Here is a 20,868-nt window from a genome sequence, read left to right as displayed (position 1 = left end):
TAAACAATCAACAAGTGAATTGAATGCAAGTTGAACCATATGAAGGATGACATGGCATTAAAAATGAAATCATAACTTGCAGAATAATGAACCCCAACTCAATTGCAAGAGAGCATGTATAAGGTTAGTGATGAAAAGGAGATTTACCAACACTACATCTTTGCAAATAAAGATCCGTGTATAATTTGATGGCAAGTTTTAACATGAAACTTTTAGAAAATAATGATTAATTTATCTCAATTGGAATAAGGAAAATATGGAGGAGTATAACATCAAGCTCATCTCATATAATGCAAATCATTATTAAAGATAAAGAAGTTGAAAGTGGGGTCTATTTGCAAGTAAGCAATGACTCATGGCAGATCAATTCCAAAGGCATTCAAATGAATACCGATGAATGAACATAACTCTTGTAATGACCAAAGCTTCAAAAGAGAACTTGCAAGCAATCATCAACAGGGAATAAATAGACATGTAACAACATGTTATGATTAACAATATGAGATTTTCAATGAATTTTTCACTCCAATTGGAATGTAATTATCATCAAGGGAATTCATCATACAAGACTCCTAATTTATACAATGGTCCACCTACAGATGATAGCTAACAACGATGCAAACTTTCAACGGAAATGACTTGATGGGCTCTTTCACTTTCAATGAACATGGCAACTAGCTAGCGGTCGTATACAAGAAATAAAATATACATGCAAATAGCATTAAAAGGGCTATAATGAATAAAAACACTTATGGTGCTAGAAGATTCATAAAGAACACAACGCTTCATCCACAAATAAAAGTAAAGGAGTTCTTCATATAAACAATGACCAACTTACAAGATTAGGAGTTGATGACTGAAATCTTGCAGTGTACATGATATTCTCATCCATAAGCAATAATGAGGGAGCATGCAAGTGGATATAAGAGATCATCGACAAATGTTTATGAAGAAATTGGTGTGCTGCCTATCCGAAATACATGCAAGCACATCAAATTCCTGCATATGATGACAATGGAAGAACCGTGACGTACACAATAGTGCACTCATAGGTGACAACCAACGGTAGACAATAAATGTAGTATATTTCCTTAAAAAAAACATATACAAGCAGTGTACACTAAATGCTATGAGGTGCTTTTAATCGAGGCGTACAGAGGTTGTAATTCACTCGCAAGCAACATTGGCATATATTTTGTAAATGTGATTGATCCACTGTGGACAAAGGTATACATTCAACATGCTATCTGCAGGCAAGTACAAAAAGCCTATAATAGATGCGAACTCTTAAGGGTCACTATAGAAGACCCACCATGCATTAAACATGTCACTTACGGACAAATACAAAAGTGCTATAATGATTATAGGCTTCTACGAGCTATTATAAAAGATCCATCAAATGCCCAAAATGCCCCCACACATGCACCTTAATCCGTATACACATATGCACACAAAATGGGTAAGGGCAATCACAAAACTCGCATGGGCCCCGACAAGCGTGTCATAAGTACACATGTGACGTCTAGGGATGTTGCACGGGTCAATAAATGAATTCAAATTCGAACCCGATCCTTCTATGTAAATCAATAGGAGTAGACATGATTCAAACTATCAAATAAATATACGGTGGTGGTGACCGGCATATTTGTCTTAATACAATTTTATTAGACCTTCAAAGCCTATAAAAATGAGAATTCACTAATAAAGGCATAAAGCCTATGAAACTCGATCCTCTGTCGACAACACGACATAGTTGATAAGATTCATCCAAAAAATGCAAAGATTTTCAAATGAAAATGACGTCAAACACCCTGATAATGGTCGCGTTGAATGTAAATCTCAACCGGATTGGTCCATTCCAAATACTCAAAATTCCACCCAAATACCCATGAAAATCTAAAACTCCAGAAAATCCCAAAATCCTAAAATTCTAAATATTTAAAATCTAAATGAATCATCAAACCACTTAAAGCAAAACTCAACTACCCTCCGCAACAGTTTGTAGGGATGGGCAAATTGAAATTCAGCGCATACGGAGTTAAATGCCTAGTCGAAAAATATCACTATGATTAATTCTCAAATAATCTCCAGACAATAAGGACGTGGTATGTATCATCTAACCGGCAATTTTGTTGTTAAATGGCACCGCAGGATAAACGGTTATGACCGGGGGTCATCTGAATTAAGTGATTTTGTCGTCAAATGGTACCACGAGATAGCAATTATGGCCAGAGCTAATACGTTCCTTAGCGGCATCAAATACTTGAGATATGAATTAATATGATATGATCGATAGGGCACAAAGCTCTCTATTAGCTAAGGTGGATTCAAATTTGTCCCCTTAAGCAAATATCACCCGAGGTTTACAAGGTACCCTTGGGCGAAGCAACCCATGGCTGCCGACAAGGATCCTTCCGTCAGGTTGGGTCGACTACCTCCTCTGACTAAGTAGGCAAAGGACCATGATGGTCAGGGACGATAGAACCATGGGATCTTGGTCGGGTCCATCATCACTCCCCCCGCCACCCGCTTTAAGTGCAAGATGGTGAAATTTCCAAATTTTAAATATCAAACTTTTCAAATTTCAAATATTAAAATCATGCTGCTACTATACGTCTAATACTATATATCCACGGATACAATGTATCTAATCGACCACTAGCCTTAATCAAAAGTTCTCTCTCGTTATCGGGAGGGGTAATTAACTATAGTAGCTTGCACCTATAGGAAACCAGAACTCATATCATAAAGTCCTTGCAAAATGAGGGCAAAATCTCTGGGTAGTGTCATATCTTTATGCTCAGAGCTCTAAGACATTTTGGTAGCTGAAGGTTATCGAGCACGTTCTTAGCAAAATCGAAGTTTCCAGTGAATTAGTGAAATTCCACCTCTCGGCATATAATTTGGCACTGCAAGCCTCCTCGGCATCCTTCATATTTTGATGAAGATTGATTCTTAACTTGAAGAAATTTTAGCTTTTCGATCCCATGCATCGTATCAATGACATTCCAAGGCAATTTCAAGTAACATGGACTAAAAAGATTATTTAAATCCTTTGGTAAGAAATCATTGTGACTACACAAACATCCTTCATTATATATTATAAACATCAAGTGATAAAGATTGCTCATGAATCTTAGCAATCTTCAAATGTCAAAGATGTCTTAAACATCCAACTGCCTCAAGTATCATTGTTAACTACTGATTATTTATGCACAATAAGCGGATGCTTCTCAATATCTAAAGAATTTTATCAATCAAAATCTTGCTTGTCTTTGCTACAAGTTAAGTGGAGCGAATGCAAAATTCTTTTAAATTTCTCAATCTTTTTGACCACTTATAGATTATCAGTATTAATAACCAAGTGTCGAATAGTTTCGGGAATTCTAAAAGACAACTCATTTTTATCCTCAATTCTAAAGCATTCTTGTGCCGAAACAGATTGTGCCAGTTAGAGTGATAAATCATGCATCTTTTTCCAGTATCCTCCATAGTCTTTCTTTTATTGTATCCTCCATAGTCTTTCTTTTATTAGAAGATGGCGGAATGAAACCCAATACGATCCACATTCGGACTAAATCATCTTTATCAAATTCCTGATCTTGTGGGAATATGCAACAAAATGTAAAGAAACTTTATAGAGGTTGTGGGAGGCAGACATAGCTCAATCTTAAGACGGGCATGATATCATTTTAACCTAGTTTTATAATTCTAGTATCACAATTTAAAACTTTTCTCAACTGCATTTCATCCAAATTACAATTCAGAATACAGCCCATGAACTTTACTGCTAATGGAGACCCTGAAAGCTTTTTAGTAATCTGTCATGTATTAAATCTTAACTTTTATGATAATCAAGGTTCTCTACATCAGCAAATGCATGGATATTGAAGAACTGTAAACATTCATCCTCATCTAAGCCTTGTAATGTCAATTTTTATTTCTTCTTTTCAATTTTTTTTTTTTGCAATTATCAATGCAGCTGAGTCCAAATAAGAATCTAATCGAGTTGTCACCAAATTTTACTTCCCAAACTCCCATAAGACGAAGGGGCAAGAACATTTTCCCATTTACTATTATGTCGTTCCTCCTCACCTCGAATGTAATCGAGGACCAGTAAGAACCTTTTGGATATCACCTCTTCCTTAAGTTTTCTTTTAAGTGCATCAAGTGAATCCAAATTAGGCTTATCCTTTTTAAGAGATTCCAACATATCTGCAATGGCTCTTTCTCTTTTTTTTATCAAAGTTTGTGAAAACACAAACACACATTTTAAGATCAGATTCCTCTGTCATTTCATCTTCATAACCATGTTGCAAGAGAGTCATCTTTCCCATACCGCCATGCCCCACTATAGATAGAAGGGAAATGTTTTTGTACAAATCAGCTCCGTTAACAGGAGCTTGATGTTCCTCATTTGATTGTTTCTTCAACCAGTGCATAACAAAATCCAATGCAATCCACATTCGAACTAAATCCTTCTTATCAAATTTAAGATTCCTGGGCTGGTTGTAGGGGTCAACAAATGCCCACCAACAAATGTGTTACGCGTCTAGAGCATATCACGTTTGTTGTGAGTTGGTTCACGATTTTTTTTAGTAGCTTCCCCCTCTTTTTCTCTTTTTTTAGAATTTTTTCTCATTATTATTACTATTGTTTTATGTATTTTGCTTGTTTTCCTTGTGTAGGGAACTATATTGCACTGATACGGATACGGCGACACATATATGACACAATACGGATACAGGACACGTCAATTCTTAAAAATACGGGATACGGATATGGCGCGGATATGACATTATAACATATAAAGCATACAAGAGTGCAAATTCTGGCCTGCTTTTGTAACATCCTCTTTGATATTTCTAGTAGTGAATCTTAGCATTCTCATAGGCATTAACTTCCTACGTTCGATGGGCATGTGGAGTCAGACTCGATTTTCTTCATCTCCGCACTCTCTAGGTTTGTAAAACAGGGTTCCCGATTTTCCCCTATTTCTTCAAAGAGGCACATAGAATATTATGAGTTCCTCAACATTATGCACATCTCAAGGGATGATTTCCTTAAAATGTTGCGGGGGAATACGCGTGACTACACATTTATTATCTGGAATTGATAGATTTTCTATTCTCTTTAATACCTATTACACATTATTCATGTAGATAGACTCGTAGTCATAATCATCATTTGAATATTTTTCTTTCTTTTTCCCTCTAGCTATTGATTGGCATATTTCCTGAGATTTAGCAGGGACGATGACATCTTTCATCCGTGTCACTCCCTAAATGAGGCACATGTTTCTTTAATCTAGGAGTGATCGCTGCTTTGGGAAGAGTCGGTGTTGCCTTATTTCTTCCCGTCTGCTTCTTCTCATTTTCTTGTTTGGGCTGCCTTATAGCCTTTGGGTTTGCTGCCTCACTCTCGAGAGAACTCGACGGCTTTGATCCTTTGGGAATAAAGTACCTAGCATCTTCATAGATTTTTACCTCATGAACTGCAAAGGGATGAATATCACCAGAGATTCTAAAATACTCTCCATCCCTAATATACTTCATATACTGATATAGTGTTGAAGGGACAATACCATAATCGTGCAATCACGGGCGACCTAGTAGCGCCTTAAATGAGGTGTCTATATCAATTACATGGAATTTTGTCTCAGTATGGAGTTCCCTGAATACAAAGGAGAGTATGAATGATCCAAGAGTCTTTTGCCCCTTCTCATTGAAGTCGTGCACCATCAATTTGTCTTACTCGAGATGCTGCACATCGAGACAAAGTGATCTCAGTGCTTTCAAGCTCATAAGGTTGATAGAGGACCCGGGATCAATTAGAAATCGGCTGATTATCATCCCATCACTCTCTGCTGTAACATACAAAGGGCAATTATGGTCTGTCATTCCGATCATCATGTCGTCCTCAGCAAAAGTAATGATTAGCTCATTCCGAGCTTGTAAGACCTCAGTTAAATTATGCTCAGCAAAATACACCTCATATCTTTCGGAGTCCCTGAGAGCCTGAATCAAGGTTTCTCAAAGGTCTTTGGACATTACCAAAGTGTCGTATATGCTAAACAGTGCTGGAATTTTCCTCAAATATGATAGGATATTATAATCTATCCCTTTAGCAGAAGCCTCCTTTTTCCTAGGGTTTTTAGGTATGATATTTTCATTGACGACTATCCTCTTTCCTTTATCTTTATCAGGGATCCTTTTTTTCGGTGAAGATGGTAGTGTTTTACCACTTCTTAAATGCACTTGGGCAATCTCTTCCTTCTCAGGCTCATTTAGTGGTATGTTGCATTCAGAATCGATCATTGTCTCATCTGGAGGTTCATCTACTAATCCAGAGCTATTGCCCAAGTTCACCTGCTCCATGTGTGAAAGCGATATCAAGCCCTGATTCATCATCTTCTGGAAAATACAAATCCTCCTTGACGTTGTAATCCATTGGTGATACCATCATACAGGATCCAGAGGATGCTTCTTTTTTCATTTTGTTTTAGAGTTATCGTAGTCGTCGAGAAAACTCGACAAGTTTCCACGGGGAGTGGTGTCACGACCCAGCCCAATAAGCTCGCATAGGCGAGGCGGGAACGGAGAACGGACTATAAAAATTAAAAACCTTCACATTACAATAAACAAAACATCTCCAAATTATAAAGAAAGAGCCACTAAATAAAAATCAAGAGAATTTTTTTTTCTTTATATTCATCCATCAATATATCAACATATCAATTCAAATATAAAGTTTCCAAAACATAAAAGATGTTCAAAAATCTTTCCTTACAATTCATCTTTAGTCCTTCTATCACAAAACATAAAAAACCAAAAAGAAAGAATATGCCGCCCGTCATCTCCCTACGACGGTATGTAAAAGGTGGCCTATCCACCATTATCTTTTATCGGGTTCTCCTGAAAAGTGTCCCTTAAGTAGGGTGAGTCGCAACTCAATAGATAAAAAGGCATTCAATTAAATTTAGAGAAGGAAAGAATTACATGCTTTTACTTCTCAATAAATGAACATTCAACATATCATAACATATTGTCTAACATAAACATGCCTCTAAATCAACTTTCAAGTTTCTTCGCATAAACTTGCAATTATTCTCCTTAAGCATTCATGCTTCATTAGATGTCTCATTAGATGCCTCATATACATATAACATAAAGATATAATATCAAATTAACATATATCACCCGTCTCGGAAGTATCATTTATACTGATCAAGTACATAATTATTTGGTCACCTTTATCATTTGATTCTAACGAACCTTTTTACCATTTTGCTCATAAGAGCCCCTTTATCATTAGTTCAAAAGAGTCTATTTACCATTAATACTTCCGCATCAATATGCACACGCAATATTCCTTATTTATTCATAAAAGAGGCTTATGCATATCATTCATGTATATGTTCTCATATGCAATTACATATTGTTACTTACACGATAAAAGAGATATGCTCAAATGTATGTTTCATGTAGAAGAATGCATATGTAATACTTGTAAATAAAAGAAACATGTGGTTCTAACAATGCATAAGAGCTTTGCTTTGTATTATATGATCATGAACTTCTATATAAAAACATGCTAGTCATAATGATACTCAAATAGCATAAAGAGAAATACCATTTCTACATGTTTGCATTTAGATAACTTTTTAAATTTGAAAAAAAATCATTTTACCTACCTCACCATGGTGTGATGCGTCAAAAATCCTTATGAACCCTTCCCTTTACGCGAACAATATCTATAAGGGATATACATAAAGTGTAAACATTAATTTGTTCTCTCTTAAACTTCTAAAAACCATAATCTATGAAAAAATAACTCAGCCATACACCTTGCTTAAACTTTCTACTCAACCATTTTTCTCGATTTAAGATAAATACCATTTTTTTTACTTCCTCTAAATTGGGGCTTAATCGTAAATCTAGCATTTGGAAATCTCCTTCAAATCCTTTGCTCACCTCATGCATACAAACCCTCTCTTTCACTAAAACTTAAGTTAACATATAATAAATTTTCGTAATTTCCTAAATTAAAATTAAAAAATAATAATAATATTTTGTGCTTGAGGTATAATCTTTATTTTCAAACCTCTCTAAGTTCATTAGGAACCAACACTCTTAAAAGTTTTTTATGGTTTTGGAAAACTCTAAACTTTGGAACATGAAAATTTTCTTCATAAAAATTAACTAGCTTCATAAAAAAGCTCTATATCATCTTTAGGAAACTTTTCTACAAAGCTATTTTGAAAGAAAATGAAAATCGGAGAAAACCCTGAATTTTAGAATCCTTATTTTTCAAGGAACCGTCCCCTTTTTGTGTTTAGAAACATCCCCTAAACCTCCACTATCTATATCTTAAAGCGATTTTGAGTTTCCAAAAAACCCCATATTTCCCCCCTTAGAGAAAACTCGATGAAAGAGTGAGAAAGCTCTTGTAAACAACATACCTTAACCTTCCTTATGATTTCCCTTCAATCCTCTTCGCAAACTGCCGCCGGAAACCGCCCCTAAGGCCGCCGGAACCGCTCCTCACCGGCACCTCTTCTCCCTCTCTCGTTTGGTTCGGGACGAACGAAGGGAATGGGGACCGAAACATTTCGGTCCCCTATTAAGAGTGGAAGGCTCATATCAATTTCCCAAAGTCCAAAATGTCCTTATATTATTTATACTTAAATGAAGTCATGGGCAAAACCATCATATTGAGACTTCGATGAATTTTTACTCCCAAAATACACGCAATTCAATATGGGTTCTTTATACTAACTCGTTCAAAATTTTGCGTACTATTTCATAAAATTTATTGCGTCGAATTCTGATGACTTCAAAATTTACTTAATCTCATCGCGACGCATCGAAATGCGTGTGACGCTAAAGATTGTTACTTTCGAGTTTTACAAGTGGATCTTCATCGGCGTCTTTTTCCTCCTCAACTTTGAACTCGGGCATAAAATCAACAAGCCATATAGGGCGTCTCACAGTCTGGTAGTATTCCTTCAAACTATCGATAACCCTTTAGGTTGCTGTTTTTTTTTTCTCCGTGAGCTTCTTCAATTTGGTCTTCTTTTTGGAGGATTTCACCCTTCCAAACTTCAACGTGCCAGTTTGGTTGGGGAATTATTTAGAAGTAGAAACTCGCACCACATGCAGTGCCTTGGGATCTATAAACGGCTCCATGGGAGACTTCCATATCACATCTGAAACACCCTCAAGTTAATTTAGCATTTTCATAGTTTTCTTAGAGATCGCGGTCTCCCACTGCTCTTCTTGCACTGGTTTCTTTTCACTTCTTTCAACTGTGGATATAGGAGAGGACGTAACCAGCCGAGTTGATTCTTTTCTGGGATTAATCAACACATTATCTGACAATATGAGCTCTCCCTTACGATATTTCTTTTCGACCCAATCCTTGAAGATGTAGTAATCTTCAATGGGATGATCGAGCACGCAGTGATATGGGCAGTAATTTGGGTAGCCAATTTTTTTTTTTTACTCCTCTGGCCTTCTACACTGACAATTCTAGACCTGCTTTTAATGCCTGTCTAAATAACTTGGCGACGCTCTCTCTTTTGAATGAATATTCTTTATTCATCTTGTCTTTGAGAGATGGGAACGTTCTATCACCAGTTCACATTGCTTGCCTCGGGCGTTCTCCACCACCCTGATAAGTTTGTGACTTATCGTTTCCCCCAAGTATCAGTTTTGACTGAGGATTAGGATTGTAGACTTGTTTCGACTTTTTTCGTACTGCATTGGCTGCTTACCTTTGTCTATATTATAAGCCACTTGCCTCCCCTTATTCGGCATGAGAGAAGAGGCAGAATAGGTTTCACTCTTCACGGTGTCTAAGGCTATAACTTTCTTGAGCTTATCAAAGTGACATTCTGATATCGATAAGTTTAACTTCTCAAACTTGGCCACCCTATCAAGCATATCCTGAAATATGTTAATTATAGCCATGCATAAAAATGGTTGCATCTTATCGTCGATATTTCCCATTACCAACTGTACGGCGTGTTCTTTTTCAAGCTGCTACTCACATTTCATACTCAGGTTGCGCCAGCGAGTGATATATTTCGACACTGACTCCTCTATCTTTCTCTTGTCCAAAACAATATCAGCGATCGTAATCTTTTTTATCTCACTAGCGAACCTTTTCATGAACATGGTTTCTAACTCTTCAAAAGTCTTTACAGAGTCATTTGGCAATTTCGCATACCATTCAAAAATAGTTTCTGTCAAACTGCTGACGAATTGTCGGAAGAGCAATGCATCATTGCCCCTAATATTTCCGCATGTGGCCTTGAATTGTGTCAGGTGCTGCCAAGGGTTTTTTTATTACCATTAAAGGTATTAAATTTTGGGACAGAATATCTTTCGGGTATGCCACTTGGTCGTATTCCACGGGATATGGACGACCTTTGTCCATTAGCTTTTCATCCTGGCCAACAGCTATAATGGCCTTGATCTTTTTCATGATCAATCCTTCGAGCCGTGTAGTTGCACGGGCGCAGAGGTGTTGGCAACATTCTGTGGAGTGGGTTGGCAGATGACATTGTGAACTTCATGGCCATTTTCAGAAATGCCTCGTATTCCAGAGCCTTGAGGTATTTGGAGATTTGGAGGATCAGCAAGAGGATCAGACGTGGAACCGACAGCTGCAGTTCTCTGCATCATTTGCATCATCGCTGGCATTTGGATCATCATTTATGTCATATTCTCATTCAAATGAGAGATATCTTTGTCTTTAGCACTTATTTGTTGTTCCATTTGCCGTAGTATATCAGCAGGCGTGACGTCATCGATCACGAAAAGGATTTTCGTCATCCTCTTCATCTTCCACTTCTCTTTCCTCTGCAGCGGGACCACCTCTGTCGACAGCAGGCGTAACCTCTCACTGACACCGTTGTGTACGCCTAGTTTGTGACTGTTGATCGTGATCATCTTCGCCATTGTCATGGAAAATTTCCTCGATGGCACGAGTATGTCATACCATATAGACGAATTTCATATTTATAGTGTCATTTACTTCTTCCATTCCTTCTTCTATATATTCTACGATATTTTCTTCTATATTTTCTTCCCCCTTCGAAAAATAAACTCCCAACGGAGTCGCTAGAAATCTGTGGGCTCCAAATGACTAATAAAGGCTTGAATCTAAGTAAAATAAAATTTAAATGAGCTTGAACTTAAATCCATTTGACTCAAGTGAACCGTGACTTGTATGATTTGAACTACAGAGGACCTGATTCGCACTTGAATGAACCACAAGGGACTTCATTTGGACTTGAACTTCGACAAATATTGAACAAATAATTTTAAATTCCAACTTGGACTTAAAGTCTAATATTTAAAATGAAGATCATAAGCTTATGAATGACAAAATCAATGGTAAAGGAATAATAAGCATCTCAATTTGAATGAAGACATTGACAAATATGCAAGCGGAATTTGTGAAAAAAAAAATATGATTTGGTCATGTAATCATGATATGAGGACTTTTGGAGCATCAACTTGCAATGTTAGACATGAACTCATCCATAAGAAACAATCAACAAGGAATGTGAAGATGCTCGCACAAGTGATGATGCAAAATTACAAAGGATTTATAATGAGCAAATCTCGAAACATGAGTTTGCAAATATGGGTAACTCACAAGTAACAATACAAAGGTCTGCCAACAAATATCAAAAAGCCACTAACAAATAAGAATTCTTAAAAAAATTGAGCATGAACATTGGCATGAGTTTTGACAGCAACACTTGTGAGAGTCATGTTAGTTGGAATAAAAAATTGATGATGATGACATCAAGCTCATTGAAGATTATCATCGAAGATAAAGAATTTGCAAGTAAAGTGTTACTTGCAAGCAACACTAGAAGAGGGAAAGTGGGTTCAAACACTTGCAAGTGATGATGGTCGGGGTGATCACAACAAATGATATTATTGCAATTGAAGATCTAAAATACGAGGCCATCATGCTAGTTGTAAATCATCCTTAAGAACAAAGAACCTGCAAGTATATTATGCTTATAAGGAGGTAGAAGATTGTGAATGACATGGCTTGAGTCGTGGGAGATATGCCAACTTACTCTCAAGTCATCATGCAGGATATGCAGCAACAAGAGTCATACAGACAACAAATATTTTAGGGATAAATACCTCGCACGATCCTTCTAAATGGTCCGGGTTACAACAAAAAATAATGATGATGGCATAATTAGAAAATTGTCTATTGATTCCCATACAAGTTCTAAGAAGAGAAAATCGGATCAAATTATTAACGAGACGTGGTCCAACCAAGTTCTAGACATTACAACAACATCAAGCCTTTATCCCACTACGTGGGGTCAGCTATATGAATCCTTTTTTCTCCATTGTGTCCTATTAAAGGTCAAATTCTCGTTTAAATATAATAAAGAAATGTGATTCCTAATAATTTCTAACCAAGTCTTTTTAGATCTGCATCTACCTTTTTAACATAAGTCAAATATAATACCTCTACTCTCCTAACCAGATCATTGGAAGGCCGCCGTTTTATATGACCAATCCATCTAAGGCGACTATCTCTAATCTTATCTTCTACTAGAGCTACTCCAACCTTTTCACGTATATGCTCATTTCGTATCCTATCTCTAAGGGTAAAGCCACTCATCCACCTGAGCATCCTTATCTCTGCCACACTTCACTTAGTATTATGCTTCTCTTTTAATGGCCAACATTCAGCACCATAAAGCATTGCATGCCTCACTACCATCTTATAGAATTTTTCCTAAGTTTGAGGGGTACTTTTCTATCACACAACAAGCCCGATGCATTCCTCCACTTCAACCATCCAACTTGAATTCTGCTGATAATATCTCCATCTATTTCACCATCACTCTGAGCAATAGATCCAAGATATTTAAAACGTGTACTCTTATTAATGACTTGATCGCCCAAAGTCACAATCCCCTCACTAGGTCTATTACTACTAAAATTACACTTCATATATTCCGTTTTAGATCTACTCAAGCGATAACCTTTAGTCTCTAATGTTGACCTCCATAATTCAAGTTTACTTTCAACTCCCTCTCTAGTCTTATCAACAAGAAGAATATCATCAGCAAAAAGCATACACCAAGGTACATCATCTTGCAAATGTCTAGTGAGAACATCCATGACTAAAGCAAAAAGATATGGGCTTAAGGCTGATCCTTGATGTAAGCCAACCGAAATAGGGAAATACTTGGTCAAACCACCTTATGTTTGAACACAAGTAATAGCTCCTGCATACATATCTTTAATGATTTGAATATAAGCATTATTGACTCCTTTCTTTTCAAGAACTCTCCATAGCACTTCTCTTGAAACTTTATCATATGCTTTTTCTAAATCAATAAATATCATATGTAGATCCTCCTTATTTTCTCTATATTTCTCCATCAAACCTCTTAATAAATGTATGGCTTCCATAGTCGACCTACCCGGCATAAATCCAAATTGATTTTGAGAAACATTAGTATCACGCCGCAACCTATGCTCCAAAACTCGCTCCCATAGTTTTAAAGTATGACACATTAACTTAATACCTCTATAATTCGCACAATCTTGTGCATCACCTTTATTCTTAAAAATAGGAATTAACACACTCATTCTCCACTCATCTGGCATCTTCTTAGTCTTCAAAATAGTATTAAAAAGTTTAGTAAGCCATGAAATTCCTTCATCTCCTAAGCATTTCCACACCTCTAATGGAATATCATAAGGTCCAACAGCTTTTCCACACTTCATTTTCTTTAAAGCCTCTCTAACTTCAGATTTACTAATACGCCGATAAAAACATAAATCTTTATTTTCATCTAGAGTGCTAAGGTCACTATAGTCAATCTTATTATCACAAACTTCATTAAAAAGTTTAGCAAAATATCTCATCCATCTTTGTTGAATATCATCTTCTAAGAAAAGTATTTTTTGATCTTCATCTTTAATACACTTCACTTGAACTAAATCCTTACTACTCCTATCTCTTTGTTTGGCTAACTTATACATATATATTTCTCCCTCTTTAGTATCTAATCTATTATATAAATCACTAAAAGCTAATGCCTTTGCATCGCATATTGCTTTCTTAGCATCCTTACGAGCCACTTTATATATTTCCCAATTATCAGAATTTTTAAAATTAAACCAATTTTTATAACAAAGCTTCTTATTTTTAATTTTTTCTTGCACATTAGGATTCCACCACCAACTATTTTTACTATTAGGAGCTTTTCCCTTTGATACTCCAAGGACATCTTTTGCAATATTCTTAATATCACTAGCCACTTTTTCCCACATAATATTAGCATCCTCATGCACAGACAAAATCTTAAGATCTAAAATCTTACTCACAAAAATATTTTTGTTAATATTCTTTAAATGCCCCATCTAATCCTAGAATACCAACATGTCCATTTAAATATCCTCCAATAAAAACTCTTTCTTCAAGAGGTATATATTTTGTATTAATTTTTTTAAGTCATTCCAAAATTTTAATTTAGAACTTATATCCAAACCTACTTGAGGAGCATAAGCACTTATAATATTAACAATCTTATCATCAATAACAATCTTTAAAGCTATAATTCTATCTCCAATCCTATTAATTTTTATAACATTATCCTTCAAACTCTTATCTATAATAACACCTACACCATTTCTAGTACGACTCCTACCCGAATACCAAAGTTTAAATCTTAAACTATCAATTTCCTTAGCCTTTTCTCCAACCCATTTAGTTTTCTGAATGCACAAAATATTTATCTTCTTATGAATCATAACATATATTTATTCCATTAATTTTCCTGTAAGGGAACCTATATTCCACGTTCATATCCTAATTTTAATTTTATGTACTAGCTTCTTTGCCCACATCCGTCCTTGATGTGGGAACTCTTGCTTATTTAACACTACACCCGAGCGCCGGTGCAGTGGCCCTTGTACACTTGTCACAGTATTCATGTCATACAACACATCGCTTCCAGGGAACGCCCTAGCATTAATGAGGCTTGCAAGTTTCTTGGTGAGCAGTGATCTAACATCTGATATTCCACCAACGCAGATGTTAAAGAGCTACGATAAGCATAAGCTCCTACGGGTTATCGTAGGAGATCTGTCGTATTTCTAAAATGCCCCCGCACATGCACCATAGTTTGTTCACACATAGGTACATTAAAGGGGTAAATATAATCATAACCCGCATGAGCCCCGGCGAGCATGTTGTAGAAACAAATGTGACATCTAGAGATGTTACGCAGGTCAATAAATTTGAACATGATCCTCCTAAGCAGGTAAATAGGAGTTGACAAGGTTCAACAAATAATTATAAAATGCCCTCAAACATCCACATGGGCCCCGACGAGCGTGTTATTGGTACATACGTGACGTCTAGGGATGTTGCGCAGGTCAATAAGTGAATTCAAGTACGAACCGGATCCTTCTATCCAAATCAATAGGAGTCCACAGGATTCGAACCATCAAATAAATATACGGTTGTGGCGACTGGTATATTTGTCTTAATGCATTCATATTAGACCTTCAAAGCTTATAATAATAAAAATTCACTAACAAAGGCATAAAGCCTACAAAACCTGATCCTCTGTCAATAGCTCGACAGAGTTGACAAGGTTTATTCACAAAATGTAAATATTTTTAAATGGAAATGACCACAAACATCCCGATGATGGTCGTGCTGAATGTAGATCTCAACCGAAAGGATCCATTCCAAATAATTCAAAATGCCACCTGAATACCCAAAATTCAAAAATCACAAAAATCCAAAGATGTTTAAAATTGAAATTCAATCCTATCAAATACTTAAAAGCAAAATTCATCCACCCTCCATGACAGTTTGTCGATGTAGACAAATTTAAATATAACTTCAGCTCACATAGAGTTAAATGTCTACTTAAAAATATCACTATGATACATTCTCAAATAATCTTCTGCCAATAAAGACGTGGTACGTGTCCTCTGACCGGCGATTTTGCCGTCAAATGGCACCGCAAGATAAATGATTATGACCTGGGGTGTCACGAACCGGCCCGGCTAGCCCGTTGATAACGGGGCGGGAACAATCGGTAGTACGGAAGAGCATATAAAATAAACAAATTCATTATAAATTTAATAATGAACATAAATGTCATCCAACATTAAAAGAAAGAGCCACTAAAAGACATCAAATTGAATGTTTCAAACTAGTCATCACATACAATTTCTAAAACTTTTTAAACCATCAAATTTCATAAACTCTCATAATCACATAAACTTCAAACTCAAACCTTAAACTCACAAACTACACAGGTACATAATAAAGACTCAAATTGAAATCATAATAAGGAACCTTTCATCCTGAGGTCCTCTTCGACGATATGTATAAGATCGTCGAGCAGCCATCAATTCTCCTGAAAAACATTTTTAAACGTAGAATGAGCCAACGCTCAGCAGGTAGTTCATGTCTTTAAATAAAAATTTGCATAAAACTAAAATAAAGCAGTTTCGTATAAAAACACGAAAGGATTGTCAACCTTGAATAATCTCGTATCAGTACATAAAAAGGAATACTTTTCTTAACCTCTTTCATTAATATAATATGCTTCATTTACCTTTTTCCTTAAACATAAATTTTCATAATTTGAAAAGAACATAGGAATCCATATTATGCATAATGTTTTAGTAACACCCGTCTCGGATGTGCCCATAATTTGGTACTGATCAGTTACTCAGTCAATTTTGGCCATTTCCGTTATCATTGGTTCTACGAGCCTCGTTTACCATTGGCTTTACAAGCCTCCTTTACCATTGGCTCTACGAGCCTCCTTTACCATTGGGTACTCCGCATCAGCATGCACATTCATTTAATATATACAATTTTTCATTCATATGTACATAGAAAAACAAGTATGAAAATTATATGCAAAACATAAAACATTTATTCTCAACACATTTTGAAGCTTTTTAAATTCATGAAATAGCAGTCTTGAATATTCATATTGCCATAAAAATGAAAAGTCATGAATTCAGGTCATATGAAACTTTTTCAATTATTTGTATTAGATACTAGAACAGAACAAAATCATGAATTTTTTATCAAAAACGTGAGTAACTACCTCAAACCAAGTACGACACGTCGTTTCGACACAAGTCTTCCACCATACACTTTAAAGATCACAACCTAAGAAAGATTTACAAAAGAGACGTCATAATTTTTAATTATCAAATTCTTAAGTCTAAATCTTCATTTCCCCTTAATCATTTCATACAACACTCAATGAATATTTAATTAAATTAATATGAATTTTCGGATTTAATTAAATATAAATTTTCGGAAATCCATAAACCGTCAATTTCATCAAATCATTGTTCCAAAATTGATCCTTAACATATATTAATAATTATATTATAATTTTCGGATTAAAATAATCATGAAAATTAGTGAAAATAATATTTTCATCTAAAATCAAAATTTCCACATTAAAATCATTCCCAATACCCTTAAAAATCATTTTCGTATAGGTGTCTTACGAAATTAAGTTTTAGGTCAAAAACCATAATTTATAAATCTCTAAAAATTCCTCCAAAAATATCATTTCTATCGCTAAAATGCTTTTCTAAACATTACCTATCAATTCCTAAAAGAAATTTTGGAAGAAAAACATTTTTAGGAAAAACCCTAGAAATTTCATTCTCAAAAATCTAGAGATTGAGAAAGATTCGTTCAAAAGTAATCGTACCTGAGTGTTTCTCTCGTCGTCCTCTTCGATTTGACCTAAAACTTTCGACGGAAGATCATCATCGGAACGCACGTCGCCGAAGCCCGCCGTCCGCCCCCTTGTTCGTTCTGCTCGGTTCGCCCCTCACGCGTGAAATGAGAGGGGGAGAAGGGTCGGTGTTGTCTATTAAGAGGAATTGGCTTTGCAAATTTACCCATGTGCCCTCACTTAAGTAGATTTGTCAATTTATAAGATTAGGGGTAAAGTTGGTATTTTTAAGCTTCAAACATTTTTAATTCCTAAAATATGCTAAATTAGGTATAAGTGTTATATACCAAAACGACCAGAATTTTGCGTAGGATTTTCTAAAATTATTTTTGTTAAATTCCGTTAAAGTTGAAAATTTCACTTAAATCTCGTCGCGGCGCTTTGAAAAGCGTGCAACGACCTATTAACGTCGTTTTCGGGTTTTACATGGGGCCCTCTGAACCGAGTGATTTTGCCGCCAAATGACACCACGAAATACCGGTTATGACCAGAGCCAACACGCTCCTTAGTGGCATCAAATCTTTGAGATATGAATCAATAGGATATAATCGATATGGCACTAAGCCCTCTATTAGCTAAGGTGGATTCAAATTTATCCCCTTAGACAAACACTCAACCAGGTCTACAAGGTACCCTTGGACGAAGCAACCCATGGTTGCCGACAATGATCCTTCTATTAGGTCTGGTCGACTACCTCCTCTGACTAAGTAGACCATGGACCATGATGGCCAGGGACGACGAAACCATGGGATCTTGATCGGGTTCATCATCCATTCCCTCACCATCTGCTTTAAGTGAAAGATGATGAAATTTTAAATTTTAAATATCAAATATATCAAATCTTCAAATTCTCAAATCTTTTCAATCCAAAACCAATGCCCGTGCTGCTACTATATGCCATATAACACGTATTTATACGTATCTGATTGACGACTAGCCTTAATCGAAAGTTCTCTCTCATGATTGGGAGGGGTAATTAACTATAGGGGCTTGCACCTATAGGAAACAAGAACTCAGATCATAAAGTCCTCGCAAAATGAGGGTGGAATCTCTGGGTAGTGTCTTATCTACAAAATCATCTGCCTTCCAAAATTTACCCTGGAACTTAATTCCGTTAAAATTCCCCCAAAGAAGAAAAAGTAGCTGACGGAGGTTGGGGCCGAATTTTCGGAGCCCACAGTTGAGAACGACATTCATCCTTTGGTAAAGAAGAAGTGATTATCTTATTACTGTATTTCTTGTATAATTCAATCAAGGCATTAACACCACTTCATGGTTTACTAAAACAGTTGGTGTCCTAGCCCGGTCAAGGGAAAAGTCAAGCATGCATCTAAATTTTCAGTTAGTTTGAATAACTTGATTTATATTGCATCTCACTATCTTGGCCTTCCATCTATAAGAATAATAGATGAGTTCAATCAATAGCCAAATACCAAATATACACTAATTGTGGATAAATACATGGTTCTGTTCTAAGCATGAAGATCAAAAATCTTGATTGTGATTTTCGAAGATTTCTGATCAAAATATTTTGAAAATTGGTAGAAAAATAAATATTTTTTTTCTGTTGTAAGGATTGAACATATGTATAACATGTCAAGGTGTGTGATTGCATATGTATGCATTTTTCTTCATGTGTGTGTATGCGCAAGCATATCTTTAAGAGTGGGTGTTGATATGCGAGCAGATGATGTATGCTTGTAGAAGTGTGTGCATTCATTCATGAAAAATATTCAAACTGCCTTAATTTTATAGTTCTAAATAACCATAATGACACTTCATCAGTATGAACTAAAATTTTTTTTTTCAAGCTATAAAGAATAAACAAATTCACATAACTAACCTTCTATTAGTCTCGCCAAGCCTTACTTGGGCTCCAAATGGGAAAACTTTGCAAATGGACCCTTCTAGAAGTGTTCCTTCTTTTAAATGCAACATATCCTACAAAGTTATCAATTTCACATAAACAAGCATGATAGAATAGAAGATTTCCAAACTCACAAAACAAAAATTAAACTACCACGTAGGCATCCAAAAAGAAGTTACTAGAACAAAAACAATTGGCAATGTTATTCCATGCCAAAACCACAGCTAAGAGAAAAGGCATGCTTTCCTTCCTAATTATGTTGAAACAAAAAAAAGATAGTTCTCGAAAGAAATGGAAACCTCTTTTATGCCTAATCTCCAGCTAAGAGAGTGAGGCATATTTTTCATTCAGATTATGTTGTAAACTAGACCAAGAGAGATCCCAGAAGAAATGGAGAATTTAAATAGAAATACCACGAGACATTTACATTCAGTGACAAGACAGAAAGATTGATGACCACATTTAAAACAGTCTACCCAAAGTTTCAACACGCATGATGGAACTAATACAACTAAGAAACAGTATGATTCATGGTATGCCAAAATTAGTCACTCCATATGAGCATTAAATGTGAATTGCTGACTTCAGTTTAAGCTTAAAATATGGTTTAATGATTCTTGCCCCAGTACAGAAAAAGAGGATGCAAGCACTAGCAGCCAATAACTGGAGGCGAGAAGACTGTTGAAACCATTCATTGTTATCCATTCGCTGTTGAAGCTGTTAGTTGTTCCATATCCACATGTTGCACAGATGGATGAATGGCAACAATAACACTTAAAATCCCAAATTAAAAAAAAAAAAAAAAAAAACTTCAAAAACCCAAAAAAAAAAAAAAAAAAAAAAAAAAAAACTTCAACCCTAGCATGAACAAGAATTTGAGAAATGCCTAGACGACCTATTGCATGAGACTATTTTTGCAAATAAAAATATTTTTTTCTTCTCCAAAAGGGAAGATATAGTTCATCAGAATGTATGAAATACTGGCTTGCACAAGAAATAATGTTATGTGGGCGAAGATGGAAGTCCAAGGCAACTATCAAATGATCAAAGAAATAATAAAAGGGGATAGAGTAACAAGTAAAAACAAATCAATGAACCAGGGAGAGACTTGCATAGAGTAGTAACATAAAAATGCTAAAGAATTGCACATAGTATCACAAGTTTAAAAAAATTTTTGAAAAGAATATATATATATATATATATATAT

At 35.7% G+C, this 20,868-nt stretch overlaps 1 protein-coding gene across 1 annotated transcript in view; it reads right to left on the bottom strand.

Annotated features, from left to right (window-relative positions):
* Positions 1–20,868, bottom strand: part of LOC110096091 — a 55,094-nt gene that overhangs the window by 22,040 nt on the left and 12,186 nt on the right. The window contains exon 5 of the mRNA XM_020821861.2: positions 19,638–19,735. Within this exon, the coding sequence (XP_020677520.2) occupies positions 19,638–19,735 (98 nt within the window). The remainder of the gene's footprint in view (positions 1–19,637; positions 19,736–20,868) is intronic.

The sequence above is a fragment of the Dendrobium catenatum genome, unplaced genomic scaffold (assembly GCF_001605985.2).
Source record: "Dendrobium catenatum unplaced genomic scaffold, ASM160598v2 fragScaff_scaffold_1056, whole genome shotgun sequence".
NCBI classification, from domain to species: domain Eukaryota; kingdom Viridiplantae; phylum Streptophyta; class Magnoliopsida; order Asparagales; family Orchidaceae; genus Dendrobium; species Dendrobium catenatum.
The sequence above is the reverse complement of the archived record's forward strand: the minus strand, read 5'-3'. Positions and strand labels throughout refer to the sequence as shown.